The sequence below is a fragment of the Terrapene carolina genome, unplaced genomic scaffold (assembly GCF_002925995.2).
Source record: "Terrapene carolina triunguis isolate 2854851 unplaced genomic scaffold, T_m_triunguis-2.0 Scaffold66, whole genome shotgun sequence".
Lineage (NCBI taxonomy): Eukaryota > Metazoa > Chordata > Testudines > Emydidae > Terrapene > Terrapene triunguis.
The window spans coordinates 2,767,521-2,786,484 of NW_020664417.1; the positions used below are offsets into that span (position 1 = coordinate 2,767,521).

At 38.3% G+C, this 18,964-nt stretch overlaps 1 protein-coding gene across 1 annotated transcript in view; it reads left to right on the plus strand.

Moving 5' to 3' along the window:
• LOC112115663 (bifunctional heparan sulfate N-deacetylase/N-sulfotransferase 3) overlaps positions 1 to 18,964 on the plus strand; it is a 101,732-nt gene that overhangs the window by 68,317 nt on the left and 14,451 nt on the right. The window contains exons 7-10 of the mRNA XM_026648146.2: positions 10,455 to 10,637; positions 13,337 to 13,433; positions 14,335 to 14,458; positions 17,409 to 17,583. Of these exons, the coding sequence (XP_026503931.1) occupies positions 10,455 to 10,637; positions 13,337 to 13,433; positions 14,335 to 14,458; positions 17,409 to 17,583 (579 nt within the window). The remainder of the gene's footprint in view (positions 1 to 10,454; positions 10,638 to 13,336; positions 13,434 to 14,334; positions 14,459 to 17,408; positions 17,584 to 18,964) is intronic.

The window sequence follows — 18,964 nt, forward strand, 5'->3', positions numbered from 1 at the left end:
TTACGTTACAGCCTGTACAAATAAAGCTTTCTGTCATCTCCCATTGGCAAAGAGACTCCATCCTATCCTATTGGATGATGACATGGTCTCAGTTATTCATGCCTTTGTCACTTCTCAGCTGAATTACAGCAATGTGATATATCTAGGCCTTCAGAATTTAGGAAACTCCAAATGGTATAGAACTCAGTAGCACATCCTCTCAGTAATACAGGCTACCATGAGCACATCAAACCTGTCCTTTACTCTCTATGCTGGCTTCCCATAGAATATCAATTTAAGTTCAAGGTCTCAGTCATTATCTTCAAGACACTCCATGGACTGGGTTTAGGATAGCTGAAAGACAACCTAAAGCTCCGGGATGAAAACAGTGGTCAATAACTTCGCTTCTCTGGCACAATGGAGCATTCTACAATAAGAATAAAGTTAGTCTGTGCAAAAGAACTTCTCAGAGGCTGGTCCGAGACTGTGGAACTCCCACAAGAACTAAGGACCATCATAGACCTCTCCACTTTCTGTTTCAATTGCAAGGCATATTTTTTTGACTTTGCCTTCTCTGACATAAATATGTAGCAACATGTATATTAAAAAAAAAATCCCTAAACCTAAACAAGACAGTCCACTTCTCCCCTTGGAGAGAAGATAAGAGAACAAACACATGAGGGATGTGTATTCACATTGCTTAATGAACCACTGGAAGATGTTCAATACTATAGTGATGAGCACAGTATAAGAATCTATAAAGAACATTATAGAGGAGTTGTACTTTCTGTAATAAAATATATGGGCTTCTGTGCTGCCTAGAGCAACTGTTATCTGGTTAAGTCCCCAAATTAATGCAGAGCCCCAATGAGCAATGCAGCACTTGCTTGCATAAAGGGTCTGATGGTGACTACAGAGTGGCAGAGAAATGTGTTCCATAACGCTCATTTGTCTCTGGGTCTGTGATGCCATCAGCTTCCCTGCTCAATTTCATGACATAACTGAGTGTTAGCCCCTGTCCATGCTGCATAGGGGCCAGAGTGGCTCAGTGATTTGTAAAATAGATCATGGTTTATTTGTATTAATTTGATTCCAAAGTATCTATTATGGACTTCTGTTTGTATCCCAGTAATGAGAGGGTATGGTAACAGAGATGTTTCAAAGTGTTTAGTACACATATGTAATGCGGTGGAATGTATTCTCCAAACAGATAATTTGACCATGGGTCTAGTTTTGCACTATTGAAGTCAATGGGATTTTTGTCATTGTCTTCAGTGGAGCTGGAACATATGTGCATATTCATTATGATTTAAGATATTGGGATGCCTAGGGAACAGACTGTAGAATAATACTGAAAATATTATAATTACATTATATAAGCAGTAGTATGGCCTAATCTGGAATACTATTTGCAGTACATGTCACTCTATCTCAAAAAAGGATATTGCAGAATTAGAAGCAGATAAGAGAACAGTGACAAGTACAGCCATGGTCATGGAAAGAATCTAATTTGAAGAGAGATTGAAAAGTTTGGGATGTTTATCTAAGAAAGGAGATGAATAAAAGGGAACCTGATAAAAGTATATAAAATAATGAATGGTCTAGAAAGATAGATCAAAAGGTTCTGTTTTCCCTGGCTCATGACACAAGAACAAGGGAATATTCAATTAAATTAAAAGGTAGAAAATTCAAAAATGATACAAGGAAATAAGTTTTCATATAACATTTAGCAAGATTCAAAGATTGGTGATTTAGCAGGATAACAAGAATGTTCAAAGTTATAATAGCTAATGCTATTAAAAAATGTGGTTGTAATATAAAATATCATGGTTCAGGTTTGAAGCCAATTTTTAATTCTTAGGGATTCGGGTGAGACCTTCATGGAGGGCAGACTATTCCACATCTGTTCACTGTAGATATAAATTTAAAAAAATAAAATGCATATTTCCTCAGCAGATGAAACTTATTGAAATGTGCTGTATTCATCTGCATCAGTTTCCCATCAACAGGTTGGAATTTATTACAAGATGATCTTATTTCACTTTTTGAATCTATTTGGTTTACTTGCTAAATCCTGAAATCAGCTGGGGAACCTAGCAGAGAGAAATATTCTAAAATATGAGTCATTTATTAGGCCCAAAGGTTCTTAATATAAAACTATACAGCTCAACAAGGACAAAGTCCAGCAAAGTAGTGAATGTTCTCATTTCTCATTGATGTCAGCGAGAGTTGAGGGTTCTCAGTGCTTTCCAGAAAGCATTCTGCACCTGGCAGGATTGACACTAAAATAACTTCTTACACAGTAATTCAAACTGTTGTGGCTAGCTACCACTCAGGAGGTTTGTCATCCCACAAGATGTCCATCAGTCCTTACTGAGGAAATCATGGCTCGGGAAATCCTTTTAGATCCTACCCCTACCCTACCCTGCCCTCACCCCATCCCCACCCCAAAAAAGTGTAACACGTGCACTTATATGCACGTCATCAAAAGACATTATATGTCTCTGGATCTAAGGGAGGAAGGAAAATGCACTGTGGAAAGGCACCCCATTGAAAACACTGCAGTGGTAAACATACCTACATTGAAAATAATATATTGCACGTATGTGTTCTGTCTATGGTTACAGCACGACTGACGCAAGAAGCGAGATTGCCAGTGATTTAAGCCACACATCTGATTCACCCTAAAATAACTATAATTTGCTGTGCACTGAACTCTAAGTATTATTTTCCTTCATTGTCCACCTTTCCCATGTTATAGTAAGTAGAACTATTATTAAGCTAATTGACTTGCAACAAGGGAGAAATTACCATCTTTAGCACAGAAAATGAGAATGTGTATTAGAGCCAGTGGATCCTGCTATTTCTTAATGTGGGCCTTGTGAATAGTTAGACTTTGGAACTACTGAAGCAGATATAAAAGTAAAGGCATTCAGGGTCAGATCCTCCAGTCCATTAACTGCTTTGTGTAATATCTGTAAGCTAGACTGTACCTGTTAGGCACAGCCCACATTGCCCCAGAAGGAGCATTGAGATGCAGGTGCCTTCCAGAGCTCTCTGACGTGCATGGGGCAGTACACCTCCTACTACACCCCTTTATGGAACACAGTCTGCCCTCTGCATGTTGATTCTACTCTACATGCTACTCCCGCTCCACAGAATGGTTTGGAGGAAGGCCGGGCAATAGCCTCACCTCTTCCGCATCCCTTCCTGCCCATTTTGGAATTCCTTGTGCTTCCAATAATGCTTATGGCAGCACTTCTGAGCTCCCATGAGTTTAGGAACAGAAATTCTTCTTGGACCCAAACTGGGAAACTGCAACAGAGGAGTTAAGTGACTTACCCAAGGTCACAGAAGTAATATGTGATAAAGCTCAATATAAAACTCAGATTTCCTGACTCAATCCAGTTCTTCATCCACTGGACCAGATATGTAATTGTATTATTTTAATAAATGTTCCAGGATTCTAGTAGGTTTTGTGGAGAAAATACATTCCACTGTGTAAGTTAAATTAAACTAATTGGATCTATATCTTTACAAATAGACAAGTCAATGGCAGCTGTGAGACAATGCTATACAACTTTTGCCACACAGCTCAAAAAGGAATGTCTCTTAACCAATTTAAAAATATATATATATTCAAGTGTAGACTGCAACCTAATTAATTATTCTGTCATTTTGTGAGTCTAATAAAGCAAGAACAGCTGTTAGAGTCTCTGATTACCTGAAACTGAACTCTTCTGAGAAATATGGAGACAATATCTGAACTGCAAACACAGTGTACACAATGCAAAATTAATTGGAAAATAGGTGGTCTGAGAGTTAGACATACACTTGTGGCCTGTAAACATTTGTTCAGCAGCTAAAATAACAGCAATATATTAAACTTGTAATGCATCTCCTTCTAGCACCTAACAGAGAGAGACTAATTAATCATCAATCATATTTTTTAAAGTGCTGAATTTACTGTATTGAATTATAAACCCTTAATTCTGCCCTGGTATATTGGTGCACAACATATGACATGAATTTGAGGGCAAAATTGTGCCCATGACAAAAATATGTAAGTGAATGGTTTAACAATAAGAAAATGGGTCAATTAAAGTTAAATTGCTCAAAGATGACAGCAGTGTCTAATCTAGGAGAAATGTGTACCTATCAGCCTTTTCTGTTATGGCTAATCTGGTCCAAAATGTAAAAATAGTGAGAACTTCGTTATACAGTTTACTTGCTCTTTATTCCTGTGTTATTGTTACTTAACTAACTGCAGCCACATCCAACATTCCTGTGTGTAAGTAACTCCTACTGAAGTCAATTAGAGTTATTTGTGCATACAGATTGCAGGAAGAATAGTGGGCCTAATTTAAACCTATGCAAAATATTTGTATCCAAATTTGAATATGCTCAAATTGAGATTGAGGTTTGGTATGTTTTACAGACCTGAGAGGAGGATGTTTGCACAGTGGGAAAATGCACAAACTCCACTCCAATATCCCTACTCAAGACAGCCAGACTCTCTCATTCTCTCCCTATCAGTTATTCACAATAATTGAACAAGCCCCAGGACCCACACTACTTATCATGGTAAACTTCTCCTCTATTGCAGTGTTCCTTGGTGTGGTCTCCTCTCCTTTCTGAAGGGAAAGGATGACTGAGGCAAGAAAGTGGAAACAGGGCACAGAAGGATAAGGGAGTGCTCACACATACATCCCTAAAAACAACACTGAGGGGTCCCCAAAGTTTGTTGAATGGAAGGCAGAATGCCATGTAGGAAGGGGGCTACTCTACTTTTTTCAGAAAAAACTCCTGCCTCTATGAATGTTGTGGAAACTCAACTAAGAATTTCCTCACTTTCTGATTGTTAATAGGTACAACAATGTTCTTTTGAATTAATAGACATTTATTAAAATCTCTACTTTAAAATAAAGTTTCTCTTTCTCTGGAAGCATGGTATTTTTTTAGTGTTTTCATTTTATGTAAATTATTTGTCAAATATATATTGTTCTTGGTGCATAAATTAGAGCATTTCAGTTCATCTTTTTCTTGCATGTGTCATTTAATAGTAGAGACCCAATCACAAGCTAAATGATCATTATTGACCTGCAAGCTGTTGCACCCAGCTGGGAAGAACTGTTGTAACAAAGTCATTTCCATCACAATAAGCAATGCAGAATTGCATTCAAAAAGATAAAAGCTATATCTTTGGGATGCTTGTCCGTTTCCCTTCATTTCTTCAGCACCAACCAGAAGCCAAAAGGAACTTCTGATCCGCTACCTCGAGGGTTTGGAAGGAGAGAAGAACGGAGAGAGCACTTTTGCCTCTCTTATTCTGTGGAGGAAAGAAAAGGGAGATGCTGACAAGAAGCTGATTATACAGCTACCCAGAGGGCTCCTGTGCGGAAATAGAACAGAGGAGGGCACCTTTGCCACTGTGATTCAGAGAGGGGTGGGAGCAAGAAAGGAGTTGCTGCCCAGAGGCCAGGTTTAGTCCCAAACTATCATTTTAAAGATTGTCTCTATTCAGTTTCAGTCCCCTTATGACAGATATTAAATCCCATGGAGAGTGTGCAGTGAAGTGCAACCAAGATGATAGTTTCTTTATGAGGAAAGGCTAAGAAGGGTGAACCTGCTTGTACTGAAATACAGACAATGCTGAGATGCCATAAGAGGGCTTGATAGAATAGACTAAAATAGGATGTTTTCACTGAAGGACACAGACTAAAATGCAGGCAGGTTAGAGTAAACAGGAATTCATTCAGAGCTGGTTCACTTTAAAGAAGGAGATGGAGAAATAGATGAAGCTTCATTTATATCTCATGGGATTGCTCAGAGGTGCAAGATTATTGGGGCAGGATTATAGCACAAATTATGTGAGTTGCTGGATTTAGCCTCCCTAAAACTCGCATATGTTCCAGTTAGATTTCCCTATTAGTGGTGTGGCTTTTCGAGAGAATAAATTTTACCACATATTTGCTAACAACATAGTAATTATTACCTAGGATGGAAAAAGAAAGCATTCCCTTTTGTTAAAACTTGCTATACTAGAGTTTGGGGCATTGTGGTAATGGGAAAAAAATTCATCAAAATAAAACTCAACAAGCAAGAAAAATAATAATAATCAGTGCCCAGTCATGAGACTGCACGCCCAGGAATAGAAGTCAGGGGGCATAAGAAGCCTCCTTTGCCTTGGCTCGCCACATTCCCAGCACCTTGCTGGACAGCTACTCCCTTTTATGCACAGGTGTGTGGGAAGGCAGGAATGGGAAATAGGCAGAGTCTTGGCTCTGCCCTGCAACACGCCAGCCTGTGCAGCTGAGCCAGTGTAAAGGGAAATGTAAGATACCAAAAGGGCTGGTGCACATCACTTCAGCAAGGGGGGAGCAGGGACCAGATTGTGACTCTCAAAGTGGACACAAAGGTGCTGTAGATCACCCTCAGAGAATTCCCCCAATGTAGACGAAAGTTCCCTGGCAGGTATAGAGTTTGCATATCTGGCTCTGCTTCACCTCTCCTAGAAGCCCCTGGTGCATGATACAGATCAGGTTTGTTCCCGGGGAAATGAGTGTTGCCAGAACACTGCTACACTCCAGCTATTCATAGTTGCCAGAATGTCCTACAGGGGCCTTTTGTAAATGGACATAGACTCAGGCAACCCACATGCTGATCTGACCTGTGCAGGGGGCTGCACTGACTCTTAGTAAGCCCCAATATAGGAGAGGGGCAATTGCCACCCCTTACTTGCAGTTCTGTGCAGCACTCAGGTCAGATACACTGGTGTCCTGAGCCCTAGGTCACTAATTTTTCTTTATTTTCAATGTAGCACAAGATGGAGTCATTATTTTACATTTTCACAAATACTTATGGGTAGGGCCCTACCAAATTCACAGTCATTTTCGTCAATTGCATGGTCAGAGGATTTTTAAAATAATAAATTTCATGATTTCAGCTATTTAAATCTGAAATTTCACAGTGTTGTAACCGTAGGGGTCCTGACCCAAAAAGAGTTGGGGGGTGCGGTACTGCTACACTTGCTTCTGCGATGCTGCTGGCAGTGGCGGAGCCTTCAGAGCTGGGCGGCCAGAGAGTGGCAGTGCCAGTGGCTAACCAGGAGCCCAGCTCAGAGGGCAGCACAGATGTAAGGATGACATAGTATGGTATTGCCACCCTTATTTCTGCGCTGCTGCCTGCAGAGCTGGGCCCTCAGTGAGCAGCCGCCACTCTCCAGCCACCCAGCTCTGAAGGCAGAACAGAAGTAAGGGTGGCATTGCTGTGACCCCCCCCTAAAATAACCTTGTGACCCCCCTGCAACTCCCTTTTGGATCAGAACCCACAATTTGAAAAACACTGGTCTCCCCCATGAAATCTGTATAGTATAGGGTAAAAGCACACAAAAGACCAGATTTTATAGGGAGGAGACCAGATTTCGTGGTCTGTGACGCGTTTTTCATGGCTGTGAATTTGGTAGGGCCCTACTTATGGGCCTTATTCAACAGGCAGTGGGACTGGCAATGACTTTAATAACTGCTCACTTGAAGCATATCTATAAATGTGGGGGAAACTACTGTTTAAATTTTCCCTGACACAAAATATCAACAACAAAGAGTCCCGTGGCACCTTATAGACTAACAGATGTATTGGAGCATAAGCTTTCGTGCGTGAATACCCACTTCGTCAGACGCATGCGAAGTGGGTATTCACCCACAAAAGCTTATGCTCCAATACATCTGTTAGTCTATAAGATGCCACAGGACTCTTTGTTGCTTTTTACAGATCCAGACTAACACGGCTACCCCTCTGATAGAAAATATCAGGTAATTTGTAATACGTTGGATTTAGTTATAGAAGTAAAGAAGACACCGTCTGTCATATAAAGATATTGTATATGTCATGTATTTGGTAACAATAAATATGGCTTTCTGTAAAGTTTTAGTTATCTGAGTTTTAAACTGGTATTTGATCATCTCTCTTTTGTTGTAAATATTTACTCACAAAGTATTTATAGTGTAAGAATGACGGCAAAACTCAAATTGACATCTCTGTTGACATTTTTCCCCCTCATTGACAGTGCTTCATATATTGAAGATGATTTATTATGATCTATTCAGCCCATTTTTTTAACCTCCACTCTATAACATTCTTAAAATTATAGTGATATTCCCTTCAGGGAAAGAATAATACATATTTTCCCTGAACTAATAACCTTTTCAAGTTCTCTTCCTTTTTTCTTCCAGTGCAGTGCTGAAGTTGTGACAGGTAAGGAATTGCCAGGAGATGAACTGACATTATAAATGTCAGAGGTCAGTACAGGTGTAGGAAAGAGAGAAGCTGCCAACAAAGCAAGCAACATTTTTGTGGAAACATTCCAATTATATCTTTGTTGAGCACAACAGTCCTATTGCTGGTCTGCTCATGCTTTCAGAACTAAAAATAATAAAGGACATTTGAAAAGGTTACACATTTGGCAAAACTATGTATTATGCCTTGCCTAAAGGGAATATTGCCATCTATTACAAAATGTTACTGTCCTAGCTTAAAAAGGAAATTGTGTGCTAATAAATTATCTCTCAGTGTATCTCCTTATCCTTCTGAAGTAGCACAAAATGAAACCCCAGGCTTGAGTCACAAGGCAAGAGGTGTCACAAAATGACACTCATTAAACAAATGTTCTGTGAAACAATGCATTCGCTTATTGCAAATGTTGCATAATGTTCAGGTAGAATTACAAAACTAGAAATGCTAAGCTTTAAAAATATTGTGTGTCTGACAAAGCCACAATGCTTTAAAATACTTTGAAACCAAAACAATACAAGGCTAGCTTCTTACACTGTAGACCTCAAATTATCTCCCTCCCCCTACCCTTTTGTTTTGTTAAGATTTGAATTCCTTCACACAAAGCAATAACATTAGTTTCTGAAGTGGTTTTAGAATCATTCCCTGGAAATGTCTTTTGTTAAAAGGAGGGCTTGTTGCAAGTTTCACTGTCAATAGAACAGAAATGAATCTACAAGCAGGATTAGAAGACTTTTTGAAATACTGTTAAATTTCTCATAGAAGCAAGGCTGTAGAATGTGGCTTTGCACTGGTTTCTCAAAAACAATGGGTGGGAATTTCACTCTTCTAAAGGGCAGGGAATTGCAAGTTATTCTGTGAGCACAAGGCAGAATCAGTGAAAAACTATTTTTCATATTGTGAAAATGAAATATTTTGCAAATTGAGTTCTGATTTTGCAGCCTTTATATGAATACTCCTAGTGAGCCCTAGCCTTTGTATGGCTGTATATTTAGACTGTGTTCATCAACATGGTATCTGGGCACCCAATATTGCACCTCCAATTCATGAGTGCAACTCCTGTAGGCCTCAGTTGAGGAACTGAATCTATGTATGGGCCTGATCTTGTAACCCCTTACCCACATGAGTAGTCTTTACTCAGACAATCCCACAGAGGTGTCTCCTAAGGATGTGATCCTATGAGATTATGGGTGCTTCCTATGAGGAATTCCTGTGGAATCTTGTGGACTAAAGCACCCTCTGTTCCTTCTGGGTTCTGACAACACTACTGAGTCTAATGACCTCAGCTCACAATACTCATCTGAGTAACAGCTGCATGATCAAGCTTTAGGAAAGTAAAATACAAGCAAATTCATCAGCTCTTAGGAAATCAAGCAAAAATTTTCATTGCAAATATTTCACACAAAATTATTTGAAAAATTTCTGATTTGCTGCAAGAAAATGTCCCCCTCTTCCCCATTTCTAATTTGACTATGTGCTTATTGTTTGATGAAATATCTCTGATAAGCAGTTGGACATTGTCAAAGGATTTACTACATCAAATAATTGTTTTTGAGAATTTAGGCCAGTTAATTAGACTGTTTGCCCTCAAAGAGCTCACAATTTCCCAAACTATCAATCTCTTATTTTTATATAACACCATTGGTATGGTAGGGTGCTTTACAGGCACATGGGAAGATGAGTTCTCTACCTTAAAAATGTACAGCTTAAATAATATTTGGATCACAATATTTATAACACTAAAGGTCTGATATCCTCTTGTTCTCCAAGTACTCCCTCTTCCTTTAAAATAACATCCAGATTTTTTGTTTGTTTCTAGCCCCCGCTGCATGTATATTTCACATTAAGAGGTACATGTGTGTGCTATTTTTGCAATGCTGCTTCTTTGCCCATCTGCACTGCTATAATAAGGTTGCTGTGAATATTATACAATTTGGTAAAAGTATGCACCACATTCTCACATTGAGTAGTGCCTTACTCCATAAATAGTCCCTTTGATTTCAGTAAGTCCACTTGAGGAGAAAAATTCTGTTTAGTGAGACTGGTGGTAGACTCTCTTCCTATGTGAACAAAACCACTGGCAGTTCTAAATGGCAGTAGTGTTCAAAAACAAACTTCATTATGGCTGCACTGCCATCTAGTGACACAATAAGAGAAATGTACTTAATTTTATTTTATTTTTAAAGATCAGCATCTTCATGACCCATTTGTCCAACTATGGGAATGATCGCCTGGGGTTGTATACCTTTGTGAATCTAGCCAACTTTGTTCAGAGCTGGACCAACCTGAAACTGCAAACTCTGCCTCCAGTCCAGCTGGCTCACAAGTACTTTGAGCTCTTTCCTGAACAGAAGGACCCTCTCTGGCAGGTAGGATTATAAAAGAAGAGATGAACAGAGAATATTTTTCTCTTATTTGTTTGTGAAGAATTTTGTTTTAACTTCCCATCAAACAAAATGGTGATACTTAATAGTTTCATAATCACCTGCTGAATTTTAAAGATTAAGGTAATTGTTTTCTCCTGTCATTAACAGATTGTCTTAATCTGCATCTAAAAAGAGAGGACAATTTAAAGATGTTAGGAATTTGTTTCTCATTTTATTGCTGACTGCACCTGATATTTACAAATACAGTAAAGACTTTATTGTGTAATTCCTCCCATATCTTGGGTTATTTTGTAACTAACAGGAATGAAGCAACTTAAACATCTTTTAAAAATAATTGATATTTTGCCATTAAGGAAATTGTATCTCTTGCCATGTGCAGTAGCAGAGGAGTGTATCCTACTAACTGGAGAGAGGATTAAGGCTCACTGGTGCCTAGACACTAGTACAGGGGTTGGCAACCTTTCAGAAGTGGTGTGCTGAGTCTTCATTTATTCACTCTAATTTAAGGTTTCGCGTGCCAGTAATGCATTTTAACATTTTTAGAAGGTCTCTTTCTATGTCTATAATATATAACTAAACTACTGTTGTATGTAAAGTGAATAAGGTTTTTAAAATGTTTAAGAAGCCTCATTTAAAAGTTAATTAAAATGCAGAGCCCCCCAGACCGGTGGCCAGGACCCGGCCAGTGTGAGTGCCACTGAAAATCAGCTCGCGTGCCGCCTTTGGCTCGCATGCCGTAGGTTGCCTACCCCTGCTCTAGTACGACTGGCGTACTAGAAATAGATTAAAAAGTAATTCACAAAAAGGGTGGGAACTGGCCAAGGAAGAAATTTACCAATACTGGGCCTAATTAATTGATGGTATCAACTCCATTGATTTAATTATTTTTACTTAAAAGTGAGCAAACTGAAAATATCAGGATGTGATTACCATATGCTGCAGTCTGCACTGACCCTGGAACTGACACATATTCAGTGAATCACCTAATCATTACACCACGGTCATTGAAGATACAGAAAAACAACTGATGGAACTAGTGAACATTGCAGCGTTGCTTGTGCACAAAATCGGGGACAGTTCAATTATTCCAGTGTAATATTTTTCTTTAGTGTTGAACTAATCTTACACATTAAAACTAAAGCTGCCTAAATATTGTAGAAAATTGTCTCTGAATATTCATTCTGACAAATGAATTCACTTTCAGTGTGATCCTATCCCTTTTTGGTTGGCTTTGCAAGAATATTCCTAAGGACAAGCTTTACTAAAGCAAATATCCTCAAAAAGCACAATTTAAACTTGAATACTCAAATGTTTTCCAATAGCGGATTTTGAATTACATGCCTAATCAATGGGTGTGAGTGTCAAATTTAAAATTTAATACTTCAATACACAGCTTGAAATTCACACTGCTGTTATTTCGTTAAATAAAACATCTAATCAGAGAAGAAAAACAGTGCCATGTGACTTATGTAACAAACTGAGCATGAATTTCATAAATTTGCAATGTACTGTGCCTGAATGACCTGCAGATTTAGAATTATTTATTGAAAAAAATTGCAAATAATTTTGAATAAAAAGTACTGACAGTGTTGCGGTTTGTTTGCATACAATTCATATGAAGTTCCTTACTTCTGCTTTAAAACATTTGCACTAAATTGTAGCTGCCAGGACATACAGTGTTACTACTCATTTTACAACAAATTATATTACCAGCATATTTGTTAGTTTTGCTGGTGTAATCCAGAAGATTCTTAAAAGAAAGGGGGGGGGGAATCAGACTTCTTTTAGGCTTATCAGGTATATATTGCTAAGCAGCAGAACTAAGACCGATCTGCGTACACAAGAAATATTTTGACTTCTCCTTTATTTAGTGACAGTACTAGGTTCCACCTTATGCCCATATATGAAAGTGGTAGCAAAATGAACCCTAGTATGAAAGTCTTTTTGCATGCTATTAAACACCTGCATATTTTTTACTTTGAAGAGTGTGGTAGGCTGAGCATACACTCTTCATGCCAGTTGGAGACGCACAGAAATTCTGGATACCTACATTTGAATGCAGAGGATCAAAACAAAGTTTTAAAGCTGTAATCAGCCACTCATTCATTTTAAAAACTGCAGCCTGTCTTAGGGTCTTAGCTGTTATATAAGGGTAAAAGAGAATGAATTGGCAATTAGAGAACGTCATTAGTGATTTAAGTACAATTCCATTTTTATGCAAGTGATCAAATTGCTCATTTTGAATGGTTCTTACATCTAAAGTACAATGGACCAGATTCACTCCGGGCATAATTCCACTGAATGCAAGCACCAGGAATGGATTTATCTGTTAAACCAATGTCTGTTTTGAACTTGGATGGATATATACATAGAAGGAGATCACAGTGAAAACAACATTTTTTTTAATACAGTTGCTTGAACGTTCCTCTTTACACAGAGATGAATTCAGAGCGGCTGTTCTCTGTTACATTGTAGATCTGGAGTAAATCCATTTACACCACTGTAAGTGAGATCAGAATTTGTCACATAGCATATTGGTATCCATAATAAAGGAGCAGATAACATTTCCTACTACGATTTCTTGTAGACCGATAGATCCTGGAGATTTATGTATGTAGGGCAAAAACTGAACAAATATAATTACAAATAAAATTCTCAGATATTGCTTTTGTCCTACTTAGAATCCCTGTGATGACAAGCGGCACAGAGATATCTGGTCTAAAGAAAAAACCTGTGATCGATTACCAAAATTCCTGGTTATAGGACCCCAGAAAACTGGTGAGAGTTTACTGCATTTTAATGAGTCTGGTGATATGCAAATTCAAATTATTACAATAGAGAATTAGTTTTAATCACTCCGAGCTTTGTATAAACCTTGATTATCTGATAGCACTTTTTATTTTCTGACATTATCCAAGGTACAATAATGTAAGTGATAAAAACATGTTACACAGACAATGTAGATGTAGTGGAGAGTGTTGGATTTTTCGTAGGGTTTAACTGAGAAGTGATCTGATTAACACTCTGATAAACAGATCAAGTGGTGACTGAGTGATTGACAGGATTTTATCAAAGCTGAGAGAGAAAAGGACAGTAATTTTTCAAAACATGTACACAGTCCTATGGCCCCCAAGCTTCAACCTGTCCTACAGGAAAAGTGTGTCTTGTTTACAGCAAGTCAGTGTTATTCAGTGGAATTTACACTGCAAGTCAGGAAATCCCTACAGGACAGGTAGAATTGTAAGGCTGCAAGACTTTATTCATTAAATTTATAGTTGCTTCTCTTTGTGATCAGAAAATGGCACATTTTTTATCTACTCCCTTTCATATGCCACCAACCATCTACTGTTAATATATCTAACAAGAGCTTAAGTGGCTGGAGTTTAAGTCAATCTTTTTTGTGACAACTTCAGCACAGATACAATAATTTGTTTTTAAAATCAAGTTTTAAAAACATTAATAGGTGTATCATCAACAGTGATGCTCCTGTATTCAGTATTAATTGTACAAATTTCTTTAAATGTTTTTGGTTAAGGATTATAGGACCAGGATTTCAGCTGGTGTAAATCAGAATAGAATCATTGAATTCAATGGAGCTATGCTGGTTTACACCAGGTGAGGATCTGGCCCACAGATTATATATGCTTTGTTAACCTTTGGACTTTCATCCTATTTTCAGGTACCACAGCTTTGTATTTGTTCCTGATTATGCATCCTTCCATCATTAGTAACTCCCCCAGCCCAAAAACCTTTGAGGAGGTACAGTTCTTTAATAGAAATAACTACCACAGGGGGATTGATTGGTAAGATGGGTTATTAGTATAAATATAAAAGTTTATGTACTGTGCACAATACAAAAATGGCATTACACTTTGTAATGTGTGTCTACACATTTTGAAAATGACTACTACTACCCTTCTAAAATGATATTTAAATACACATAAATTATGGTGGAGGGTAGGGATATACACTGGAGGGTAGGGATAGGATACAGAGGGGCCTAGACAAATTAGAGGATTGGGCCAAAAGAAATCTGATGAGGTTCAACAAGGACAAGTGCAGAGTCCTGCGCTTAGAAGGGAAGAATCCCAGGCACTGCTACAGACTAGGGACTGAATGGCTAGGCAGCAGTTCTGCAGAAAAGGACCTGGGGTTACAGTGGACAAGAATCTGGATATGAGTCGACAGTTTGCCCTTGTTGCCAAGAAGTCTAACGGCATTTTCGGCTGAATAAGTAGGGGCATTGCCAGCAGATCAAGGGACGTGATCATTCCCCTCTATTCGACATTGGTGAGGACTCATCTGGAGTACTGTGTCCAGTTTGGGGCCCCACACTACAAGAAAGATGTGGAAAAATTGGAAAGAGTCCAGCGGAGGGCAACAAAAATGATTGGGGGCTGGAGCACATGACTTATGAGGAGAGGCTGAGGGAACTGGGATTGTTTAGTCTGCAGAAGAGAAGAATGAGGGGGGATTTGATAGCTGCTTTCAACTACCTGAAAGAGAGTTCCAAAGAGGATGGATCTAGACTGTTCTCAGTGGTACCAGATGACAGAACAAGGAGTAATGGTCTCAAGTTGCAGTGGGAGAGGTTTAAGTTGGATATTAGGAAAAACTTTTTCACTAGGAGGGTGGTGAAGCACTGGAATGGGCTTCCTTAGAGGTTTTTAAGGTCAGTCTTGACAAAGCCCTGGCTGGGATGATTTAGTTGGGGATTGATCCTGCTTTGAGCAGGGGGTTGGACTAGATGACCTCCTGAGGTCCCTTCCAACCCTGATATTCTATGATTCTATGGTAACCTCAGTCAAAAACACAGTAAATGCCTAAGATTTTTATCTTCCCTCTAATGCAGCATATAAAAAGATATCTGTTCTCAACTTGAGGCAATACTAATCTTAATCTTAATGAGAATTCCATGTATGTCTCAGGATGTTAATATACTTAGAATGTGTGAATAAGAGAAAAAGGAAAGCAATGTATGTTTCTTAATTATACATCTCTTTAGGGATGATATTCTCATACATTTCTCTGGCAGGTGCTTTGTTTCCTATTTACACATGTTTTTGAAGCTATGACAATAAAAATAATATTATAAATTGAGTATAAAATAGCATGATTAATATTTCAGGTTAAATATCTTATTTCTAAAATACTGAAAAGAGAAATCTAATGAAAATTTCAGCCACAAGCAGTTTGTTCTTGGCTTTAAATGGAAAATAGAAAATTGCCAGTCCGTTGTGCGGGAGAAATGCTTTTTAAAAATATTTTCAAGGATCAGATAATGAGGAAAATATTCAGCAGTCAGTAAGGTAGTAAACAGGGATAAGTGAAGAGACAAGGCTCATCATCACTACCTTATTCCCCCTGGTTTACCCAAGAAGTTACCAAAGAGCTCGACAAAGATACATTTGGTTGGTCTTGCTTTCAAAAAGTGCTGCAGGGTAAAATGTTCAAAGGTGAAAACCAGTAATACAGCGCATTAAGCAGGGAGCACCGATAAAAGATTCTTGATACTCAGTCTTGTTCTTTACTCTCTGGTGTCAGGGAAAAGTTATTGCCTTAGACTTTTTATTCATCCATAAAATTAATAGTGTAAAGGCTGCTATATGTTCCAAGTGGAGAAAATTCACATAGAATTTATTTTAAGGTCTATGGTTTTCATAGAGTTATAATTGTTGCAGCAGATTCTTATTACAAAGTTCAGTGGGTCAGCATTTATTACTGACTGTGAGAAGTCAGTCTGATGGGTGGGAAATAGCTGACAGCTAACCGATAAAATCTGCTGACTATCCACCAATCACACAGACTCTTAGCTATTTTTATGAAACAGCTTTTTATATTTATGTTAGGTGAAATTCACCCCCTTGTAGAGGGCCAACACAAGATCTGTGCAGTGGGGTAAATTTTAATCATTACAGTCAATCCACTCTAAAGAAGTTACTATATATAGTATTTTATTTTGTTAACAACAGGAGGTAAAAAGAAAAACACAAAGACCCAAATTTGTCAATTCCCTTTCCATCCCTCAAAAACAGTGAAAACTGGTATGTTGGTTGTGGATAGACAAGTCTGATGATAATATGACAGGTTGTTGGCAACTAACTCAAACCACATAACTGGAAGAGGAAAAGCTCAGAACTAAACAAACTAAAAAACAGCCTGCTTTGTTTCCACAAAACGGTGATACATAGAATAGTAATTCAGAGGTGCCTTCACCACTTGGAGGACTCTTGCTGAAGAGGTAGTGAGATTTTCTTGCTAAGTTTTTAAGTAACATCTTCATGTTAACAAACTCTTGCCAGATTTGATAACAGGAACCCTGATTCTGAATATTATTTTCTTATGATATTCTGCTGTGGTATAACTGAAATGCCATCATGTGCTGTAATAGGAATAATAAAGCACATTTTTAATAAATAGCAGATTATTTATTATCTTGGCCAGATTCAGAAGTTTTTATTTTTACTCAGTCTTTACTATTGACTTTGATTAGAGTTTTGCCTGAGTAGAAATGAGTGACTACTTCAGGAACTGGCCCACTAATTTAAAGAGAATAAATTGTTTGTACACCTATAACACTTTCTTCTCAGTACAAAAAACAAGGCCTTTCATTTTTGAATGTTTTTACTTGACAATGACTGTCTGTTATTTTTATGGATTGTTCTCTAATATATTTAACATATGCACCCACCCACCTTGCTTTAGTGTATGCAGGACTTTTGAGTAATTCTGAGGACAGTGTTCCTTTTCTAGGTATATGGATTTCTTCCCTGTACCATCCAATGTCAGCACTGACTTTCTCTTCGAAAAAAGTGCCAACTACTTCCATTCTGAGGAAGCTCCCAAACGAGCAGCTTCCCTGATCCCTAAGGCCAAGATCATCACCATTCTTATCGACCCATCAGATCGGGCATACTCCTGGTATCAGGTAGGGACTCTGAAAAATACAGGCAGGTTCTAGTTGTATTATATATAAAACAGTTTTTATCTGGGAGCCTCTCAATATTTATGTGATTAAATACTGAAAAAACAAAGGGGTTTGATCAGGTAAACATTTATTTGAAAACCAGTTCATGACGCAACAAATACCTGAGTACAGAAAAAGCTTCCTATACATATAAACTTGATAATCCATTCTTTTAAAATATATAAACACTGAAGGCCATATTTTTCACAACTCTGGCTGTAATATGTGCATGCAAAAAAAGTGCTTGCGTGAATAACTGCATGTAAAAAATGTGCATTTACACAACTAATTGTGCATCTGAGTACAATGCATGTGAACAGTTGCCCAATTTGTGCTTCCAAATATGAGGTATGTACATGCAATTACTCATGGTCTAAGTTTTTTGCAGACACAGAATAAGGCCTGAATTTTGAGTATGGTTAACTTTTTAAACTTTTGTTAAACTGACCGTAATAAAGGAACATATATAGGGGCCTACCAAATTCACAGTCCATTTTGGTCAATTTCACTGTCATAGGATTTTAAAAATTGTAAATTTCATAATTTCAGCTATTTAAATCTGAAATGTCATGGTGTTGTAATTGAGAGAATCCTGACCCAAAAAGGAGTTGTGGGGAGGTTGCAAGGCTGTTGCAGGACTGCTATCCTTATTTCTGCGCGGCTGGTGGTGGCAGCACTGCCTTCAGAGCTGGGCAGCTGGAGAGTGGCGGCTGCTTGCTGGGAGCCCAGCTCTGAAGGCAGCAGTGCAGAAGTAAGGATGGCATGGTATAGTATTTCCACCTTTACTTCTGTGCTGCTGCTGGCGGGGCATCTGGCCACAGCTGCCACTCTCCAGCTGCCCAGCTCTGAAGGCAGTGCAGAAGTAAGAGTGGCAATACTGTGACCCCCCTGCAACTCCCTTTTGGGTCAGGACCCCCAATTTGAAAAATGCTGGTCTTCCCCATGAAATCTGTATAGTATAAGGTAAAAGCACACAAAAGATCAGATTTCACACTCCAACTTAAATCCAATATCAGCACCAAATATTTTTTTAATTACACCCAATAAAGTTTAGTACTGTATTTTATCTCAGAGTTCAATCAATACTACTGAAGTACCATTCTTACTACCATTCTCTTTTTGGCATCATAACAAACAAGCCAGGTTAATGTTGAAGGGGAACTTTGAATATCTTAAACTCAAATTTCAGAGTGGTAGCCGTGTTAGTCTGTATCAGCAAAAAGAACGAGTACTTGTGGCACCTTAGAGACTAACAAATGTATTTGAGTATAAGCTTTCATAGGCTAAAACCCACTTCATTGGATCCATGCAGTGGAAAATACAGTAGGAAGATATATATACA